The following is an 8,914-nucleotide window of genomic DNA, read 5'->3' as shown; positions in this document are numbered from 1 at the left end:
ACACTGTAATCATGAGGTGTACTCTTATACACCAAATCATATTTTTATAAATAATAATAATTAGTTTGATGTAAGATTAGGTTAAATTTGTTAGAGACAGCTAGAGCTTATGCGTATTAGGATTTCATTCAAGTATTTATATATAAATACTAATAGGATTATTATAAAACAATGTCCTGGTCATCTCCAACTAGCATAGATGCCAAACTTGGCTCATCACATTCCCACCAAGGGCAATCCAAGTAGATACCAACCTTAGCAAACATAAACATGGCCAAGCAATTCATCAATGTAAACCAACACGATGTTTTGTTAGATTGACAAAATGTCATGCAACACTATGATATTTGTTGACCTTATTTCAGTAAATTGGGTGTGATCGCATAACATAACTCAATCATTATCCATAAAATAATGGGGCCATTAAATGGCTACATTTATTTTTATTCTGTTTTTCTTTTTGGTTAGGCAAGCAATGAGGTTATAGGTCAATGAAAGTGGGTTAATTGGGATTTGGACCTAGATCGTGGGATCAACTCTCCACACGCTAATAACAACTTAGCTAAGTTGGTACCTTTAGAAGCTTTTTGTTCTGTTATTTATAAGATGGGCTCAACTAACAACGAAAACACTTGATCCTTGGTCTCTCTGTCTGGAGCACCAAAACCATCTCCATATTGGTATACGCATTGGGCAGTTCGAGCAAGGTTTACTGCAATTCCTATAAAAGTTTGGGAGAAAAGAGAATCATTTGCTTGATATTTGTTCATCTTCTTCCACGTGTCATTGATTAGACGCCTAATGTGTTCACGAGCAACTTCCTCGGAGGCACCAGTTTCGTGCATGTAACATTGGATTGATTTCGGAACATCGCCTCTCTCTAGCTCAACCTATCAAACAAAAGAAAATTGCATTATTCCACAAAAATGATTCTAGTATTATACCAAACACTAAATCTAAAAATTAGAAAATGTGTCTCCCACACACCGTAGAAGTTCCCAAATCATCACAAAGTCGAATAATCATTGACGACCAACGTATAATGTCTGGGTAATTCTCTAAGCATTCTAATGCCTCCTTTGTGATTTCTTGTTTTACAAAGAAATAAGCATGAACCATCACAACATGCCCTGCTATTGAAATCCATGCATTGTTTAGATACTCCTCAAGAGTTGGGGTATATTTACTGTTATACCACTCTGACTCCACTAAGTAAGATTTGCATAAATCTACCCACTGAAAGAAAAGGTAAAAATGGTTAAATAAATTATGTTAGCCATACTAATGAATTTATCAAGAGAATGAAAATAATGATTTAAATGGAATTAATAACTGAAGCAATACCACTTTCTTTAGGTATGGTATGATGTCCCAACCCTGCTCCTTAAGAGTATCGAAAGCCATTTCGTTAACGGTGTTGTACAAAGATAAGAAACATATCTTCATATAATTCGGGAGTGTACTCATTGCGTTAATATCCCATCTGAAAATAACCAACCACATTTCAATAAAATGTTGATCAATTAAAACGGTAACATTGCAAGTTAAGTAATTGGAACTTATATCCCACCAACCTCTCGACTACATTAGTAAAGAGCTTGAGTTCATCCAAGGAACCATAGATGTCATAAACATCATCAATCGTTGCTATTAGTGAATTCAGTTTTGTAATCCCTTTTCTACAATAATCAAACTGAGGATCAAAGATTGTTCCGACAGTCCATACAAAGCACTCCATCAACCTGTCTCGAGCAAAGCTCAATTCGGAGTGTGAGCTTAGGCCAAGATCCTTCCACCAACTAAATATATGGGACAGAATATCAAAATGAGTATCAGGACGCATTTCGGGTAAACTTAGATCAAACCCATGAAAAAAGAAAAAGTACTGAACTCAAATTATATTTGTATATTCTTACATCGATGAATCTCTCAGATCCTTTTGGTGTGCTGATTGGACCATATTGAAATCCAACTTTGCCAATTCAAGTATATTAGGATTGATGCAATTTTGTTTCATGCACATTTCAATGTGCCACTTAGCCTCTAAGCGTTGCATCCTCCAGTGCAAGGGAAGCTCCAAGGAGTGGTTCACCAGTTTAGCCAGACTTGGGGGTATGTACCCTCTAATGTTCTTTAGATGTCTACTTGTAAAAGCTTTGGCCTCATCCAAGAGATTTTCTCCTTCTAAACCAAGGTGAGAAGCATCATACAAACTTAACATTCCTCTTACATCTTTACGTAAACTTGCCTTGAAATTACCCATATCGTCCTTGAAACCATTGAAAACATCTGTCACTCATAAAATTATGTAATTAAATAAAATCCATTAATTACCAAAACCTTTCGTGATTTTAACAAAAGATAGAATAAGATTAGATATAAGTCTACAATGTTAAAATGCTAGCCTCAACCCATAGTTTTTGGCTCTCCACCAACGTGACCGTTGGGATGATAGGGATTCCCAAGAAAGATGCATCCCTAGGAAAATGCATGTAATCATAATGGTCACTGATAGAGTGCCTCAACAGTGGCCTGGGTTGAGGCTATGGTAAAGTCCATGTTAAAAAGCATCGCCACAAAATGTTGGTAATGTCCCAATCCCTTTGTGTTACATGTTGTGCTCCTCTTTAATAATCATTTACTAATTACTATAGACAACAATACTTCTTGATTTACAATAAAATGCTGTACGGTGAAGAAGCAATGAAATTTGATTCATTCATTTACTGATTAAAAGAACCCTTATACTTTCATGGCTAGACTCAATTTTTGCTTGGTGCAAACTGACTTTTGGGACTAAATACGAATTAACTTTCGGAGTTAGATGTAATCTTAAACTAATCTAACCCTACAAGTTTTAAAATACTTGTGGGGGCAAGTGACCCCATTGCCCCCACTGTAAATCCGCCCCAGGATTTTGGGAAATGCATTTTCAGTATTTGAATTGGTGCATCAATGGGCCGAGTTATGGTTTGACTCGAACAAGTTTTCACGTTGAAACTCAGTGAGTTGATTCCTTCAAGTTTTGTGACCGATTCACCGAGAAATCCAACTGAGTCGATTCGACGAGTTTTAGAAGAATTCATTTGACTACCTATCTAATGACAATAACCGACACCAAACCTAATTTGGAAAGAAAATCTGCACAACTATTAGTTTACTACCACCGATACCCAAAAACAGCTTCCTCACCAGCACTCCAATGGAATTCTATACATAGTTCACAAGTAATTCTACTTATACCGACGAGGTTTGAGATAAGTATTTGTTGAGAAAAAACACTTCCAAGTTTAACAAGCATGAGTTAGAGAAATATTTGACAACTTTTTCTACTTGGATGAGTAAAATTTGAGGGAGAGAGAATATAGTACCTTGGGATATCTCATAACCATATTGTCTAAGGAATCTAAATTGAAGTGCAACAGCGTGGAGACTCTCCTCACTCCCAGCATTGTAATTCTTGGTGGATCTTATTCGGTCCAGCGCTCTCTTGATCTCCTTCTCGAAGAGATAGCCCAAACCTAATCTTCCCAAGTTATCAATCATCTCAAGCCGATCTAATAGTCTCACATCTTCATCATTGATCATACACCTTACATCCTCTAACTTCTTGGCTCGTCTCACGTACATCTCCCTCTGTGGAAATTAGTATAAATAATCTATTAAAATAAAAAGTACTCCTATAGAGAAAATTAAATTAAATTAATAATCAATTACTGTAATTAATCTTACTGTGTTATCAGCCTTTAATGACTGGATGAAATCAAAATCCCAAAGGCTAGGTTGGTAGTTGGCCGATCGTCTCTCAACAGTCGGATCACAAATTTGATTACTGGTAAGGCAATGGACATGTTGAAGGGTCATGCAAGAAGAGCTTCTTAGTAGAAGTTTATGTGGGAAACATTTGGGTACAAAGATAGGGAAAGAAGAAGTTAGAACTGTTTGGAGGTATGAACTTAGAGCCATTGCAGTTATAACTATGTTTTATTAAAATCTCACCATGCACTCCTTTTATGTACGCTATATGGTGGCATGTGCAAAAGAACATTAATCATAAGGGTCTATTTGTAATTTAAAATATTAATTAAAAGTATTTCAAGGTTATAAAATAATAAATAAAAAAAGATAATTTTTTTCTACTTAAAATACCCACAAATTCTTATTTAGGAGGTGTACTTAATGCATTTTAAAATTTGCCCTCAGAGCATAAGTAAACAAAATCATATATAGAAGATGCCAATTTAGCAAGTCGTTAAGATGGGTCACATCGTAAGTTCGACTCACTTATAACTCTTCTTGATTGTATTTTAAAATAAATAAATAAATAACAAATAAAAAAGAAAGCGTAGAAATATCCTCTTTGACTAGAAAAACGGCCGCCAGATTTGACTCTCTTCGCAAGAATTCAAACTTGTGATATTTTAATTTCACCCTTTATAATGAAATGTATTCTTCAAATGTATCCCTAGAAAGTAATTTTAATTTGAAGTGAGGACATCTTTGACTGTCCTGAGATGATAATTTGATTATTTAATAAATAAATTTATTTAAAAAAAATGAACGAAGTTGTCCCACAATATAACAAAGAATAATGATGGCTGCTGAAGTTGTTCCCACAAAATAAAAAGAATAATGATATCTGCTGAAGTTGTACACTTGGACAGGGCGACAGGCTGCTCTTGGTTCTTGGACTTTCAAAATTGTGATCATTTTGACCTACTCTTATTAGATATGAACTTAATAAGAGCAGCCTGCGTTTGGTGCCGACTCTGCAAGGAGTACGACTTATATTAACTTCTTTTTGCCGGCCCTCCAACCCTATGGATGAACTTGTCGTATACAAGTGCATAAACATTCAACTCTTAACTTTTAAAGAGTGTTGAAGATATACATAACAATAAAAAAAATTAATCTCACTAAAAAATACATATAATTTCTTTAGTCTTAGGCAATTTTTCTCTTAAACAAGTAAAGTGGTTAGTTGTAAAATGTGAAATTGGATTCAACGTGAATGGAAACTAAGTCTTAGGATGAACACTCTGCACACCTTTACTAGTTAATAAAGTTAGAATTTTTTATTTTAGACAATCTAATTTTGATGTCGAAATCGTGACAGAAGATTTCATGGAATGTTTAAATTGTTAAACGTCAAAGTATAAGAGTTAGACATATGGGCTATCGGACCCGAGTAGGAGACAGTGTTAAAATCATTCAAGGAGTCTCATTCTCAAGGGCCTTGATTTAGCTCATGTGGGGGCAATCAAGAATAGAAAAAAAATTGTGGGAATAATTAAGAGTGAAAAAAGATTGTGAAGGCAATAGTAATAGATTTCTTTATCTATTGTTAAAATTTGTTTCAATAACACATTAATCCATAGATTTTGAAAATTCTTGTGAGGGCAAGTGCTCCCATAGCCCCTACTATAAATTCGCCCCTGCTCATTCTTGAACGAAAACATCGAGATCATCAAAATCTATCATATCAAGATGGAGTTTTTGTTTTTATGCCTGATTCTTTTATTTATCATTTTTAGATGACTTTACTATTTTAGGAAAGTTTCGTTTTGTTAATAACTTTAGTTTTAGAAGTTAGAATCACACATCTTTGATTTTATCTTGCTTTTAGGATTAAGTAATTTATATTTCTATACTTAGTTTATTTTTATTAGTTTTAGTAATTTTTATTTTGGATAATTTTCTTGTTTTTCTAGAAATAAAATTTTTTCTATAAATAGTATTGTAACTCCACTATTTAGACAACTTTTAATTAGTAAAAATAAATTTCTTAGAGAATTGTCTTTTTCTTTTTCAATTGTTTAATAATCTTCATGAATTAACAGGTTTTTTATGTCCAATTACCAGTATTCTTTTTAGAATAAACAAATTAATTAGAAAATTGTTCTTCATCCTATTACCTTGATTCTTGCTCTATAATCATTTCAAATACTAGAATAATCTTTTGTAATCACATGTTCCATTGAACAAGGATTATGCAATTAGCTACCTTCCACATGAGTTCTTGATCTCATTGAATGATTGATTGATATCATCATCAAAAAATGTGCATCGTATTTACCCCTTGTTTTGAGGCACATTACCATTGCATCTTGCTCATATGGGAGTCGTTTGAAGCTAATGACCCTTTGAGTATTTAAACAAGTTTTGAGAGTACTAAACTTTTAACTAAAAAAACATTACATGATGAAGTGGGCATTATAACAGGAACTATCTTGAACAATGGAATTATCATGAATTAATAGCACAAGGAACCTTTTTAGATTGTAAAAAAAAAAAAAAAATTGTGCACACATGTATTAGTTCCAATCATTGTAGCTGCCATGACTTCTTTCCAACTCGCCTAACAGTCCAAATCCATCCCATCACAACCTTTTGGAGGTTGTTCCCAAGGTCGTCTTAGGTTCAAGGCTCTTGAACCCATTCTTATCCTAACCACTAACTCTGCCTAGCCAAAAAAAAAAAAAAAAACAAAACAAAAAATAGACCAGCTGCCAATATGTTATCCTGTTAAGGGAAACATGGGGACGGTGGTGATCCGTATAAACCAACCATATATTAACTCACGCCTGCATGCAAGATTTGTACCCAAACGGCTAAACAAACCATCTACACTGGAGAAATCATCTCTGAACAACAAATTTTAATGTTCAATTTGGCATTAATGCCCATACCATTAACATGTTGACACAAATGCTTTGGCATGATTATCAATTCGGTGAATAAGTTGTGAAAATAATAGAACCTCCTTCAACCCAAGGATCTTTCCACAAAATTGTGGAGAAACCGTCTCCAAATAATAACTCTAATTTGATTTAGAGCAAATTAAATTGATCACTAGCCTTTATAATCCCTCGCCAGACTTGGGATGCATTTGTTATGTATTAATTATTGAGATCTTCACCCTTAAATATCTATCCCAGAATCAAAAGATAATTCTTGCCAATTGATTTTTTGTTTGATACCAGTTGCCAAAAGAATTTCGTCAAATCATACCTAGTGATGCATGTTCTAGTCCTTTATTCATTTGATACCATACCACCCTCTCCAAATAGCTAGCAAATTTTGTTTCACCTCAGTGAATGACTTTATAAAAGGAAAGTAAAGATTTACTCAATCTTCTAAATGATCCAACTACGAAGATGAAATGAAGAATTTTAATACAATTGAAAACTATAAAGAACTGATTTCAATAGCTCAAGTTGACCCACCTATGAGAGAAATTGATTTTTCCATTTTTTGAGCTTTTTATATAGAGTTGTGATAATATGACCCCTCCCCTCCCCTCCCCTAACACACACGTCCCACCCCCATCACAAAATCGTAGATCATTTGCCTTGGGATACACAAGAAAAAGATTTAGGATTATGCGTATTCCAAGGCAAATGATTTACATTAATTTTTTGATGGGGCACGGGGGGAGTGTGTCAGAGGGGGGCGTTAGAAAATCATTAAACTTTTATATATGAATCCGATCTAACAATGGTTGAGACATATAAAAAAAAAAAGAACACAAGAAAAGAAAATAATTAAAGGTGTTGTAACGATGTGATTTTTGACTATGGAAAACCTTGTTACTACAAAAGTTTGAAGCCCTTGTCATTCTTTTTTAGAAAATGTTGTGACTGGTCACTCGAATTAATTTTGAGAAAATAATTTTAATATAACTTAGTAGTGACTCTCGTATGGATAAAGTTTAGGTATACGTAAAATTTAAATAAAGAGGTCCAGTTAGAGCCTAAGGAAGGTGTTAGGCAATTCACTCTCTTCACCCTAGGGAGGTTATCTTTAAATTTTACATAAGATTGGAACATGGCATGAGATTTTCTCATGGGAGAGGGGGGGTAGAGGTTGCCAGGGAATTTTGAGAATCACAAGTATCCTACCTACATGGGATTTTAAGGTGTGGGCTTTGGATTTTTCAAAGTTTAAAGAGGGTAAATATGAAAAAGTGCGATATGGATCTTTTGATTCATGTCATTGGTTGAAACCCATGAGACTTGTACCATGTTGACCAATAGCATGGATGGTGGCTACTTGCAAGAATGGGTGAGATAGTAACATGTGGGAAATTAAAGTGGCTTTTAAGATAAATGATGAGATTTGAAAGGATTATTTATTGGTCTTTTGAGAGATTTGAAAGGATCAATAAAGGTTTGAAAGAGATAATGATAAGTGTAAAAATGATGTGGTTGGTCAAAATCATGTTTAGGTTCTCTTGTAAATAATGTAAAAAAGTAAGAGTAAATATATAAATTTAAAATTAGGCCAATTAGAAGGTGACATATGTCCTCTTTTTGAAGAAGATGTGAGATCATGGGCTTTGAGCTTTCTAGGTCTTGACATGGGTCATAGGCTTGGATTAAAAGTTTTGATATAAGTGTTCATCGTGTAAAGATGTCTTTGAAAAAAATATAATAACAAATATAAAATTAAAAACCTATTTTAAATTAGCAAGTAGAGTTATTTCAATGAGGATTGGGAGTCTATTATTCAAGATTTTAAAAAACCAAAGAAAAAATTGTGTAAGCTTGAAGAAAACCTAAATTTTATCGAAAATAATTAAAACTAAGAAAAACTTTCAATTTAAGAATGAATCCACCAAAATAACTTAATTATATATAATCTTAATATTCAAGTTCTTGACAGATAACTCAAATTAAAAATCCAAATAAGAATTTTGACTCAAAATATTTTTCTTAAAAATCGTTGTAAAATAAACTTAATTAGTTGGCCAAAATTTCATTTCCTTAAAATATTTTATTGCCTAATGGAGAACGTCAAATATAATGAAAATTTTCCAATAGTAACGGATCACGCCAAACATGGCGGATAAAGGGAAATAGTTGAAGAATACGTAAGATCCAAAATTATTAAAGAGAAATTTATTGAAAAGCTT

At 33.5% G+C, this 8,914-nt stretch overlaps 1 protein-coding gene across 1 annotated transcript; it reads right to left on the bottom strand.

Annotated features, from left to right (window-relative positions):
• Positions 1-310: 310 nt before the first annotated feature.
• On the bottom strand, positions 311-3,965 carry LOC147392052 (alpha-terpineol synthase, chloroplastic-like). The gene is made up of 7 exons (XM_086459415.1): positions 3,733-3,965; positions 3,372-3,636; positions 1,917-2,289; positions 1,575-1,799; positions 1,345-1,483; positions 988-1,236; positions 311-890 (listed from the first exon to the last, which is right to left on the bottom strand). Exons 1-7 carry the CDS (start codon positions 3,862-3,864, stop codon positions 600-602), a joined length of 1,674 nt encoding a protein of 557 aa, XP_086315541.1. The 5' UTR covers positions 3,865-3,965; the 3' UTR covers positions 311-599.
• Positions 3,966-8,914: the final 4,949 nt, after the last annotated feature.

The sequence above is a fragment of the Akebia trifoliata genome, chromosome 11, assembly GCF_017979445.1.
Source record: "Akebia trifoliata isolate Shusen 1 chromosome 11, ASM1797944v1, whole genome shotgun sequence".
NCBI classification, from domain to species: Eukaryota; Viridiplantae; Streptophyta; class Magnoliopsida; order Ranunculales; family Lardizabalaceae; genus Akebia; species Akebia trifoliata.
The sequence above is the reverse complement of the archived record's forward strand: the minus strand, read 5'-3'. Positions and strand labels throughout refer to the sequence as shown.

Coding starts and splice junctions, on each gene's coding strand:
- LOC147392052 (XM_086459415.1), bottom strand. CDS start 3,864: ATGACCCTTCAACATGTCCATTGCCTTACCAGTAATCAAATTTGTGAT. Junction 1,237..1,344: donor TACCATACCTAAAGAAAGTG/GTATTGCTTCAG, acceptor CTTTTCTTTCAG/TGGGTAGATTTATGCAAATC. Junction 891..987: donor ATGATTTGGGAACTTCTACG/GTGTGTGGGAGA, acceptor TTTGTTTGATAG/GTTGAGCTAGAGAGAGGCGA.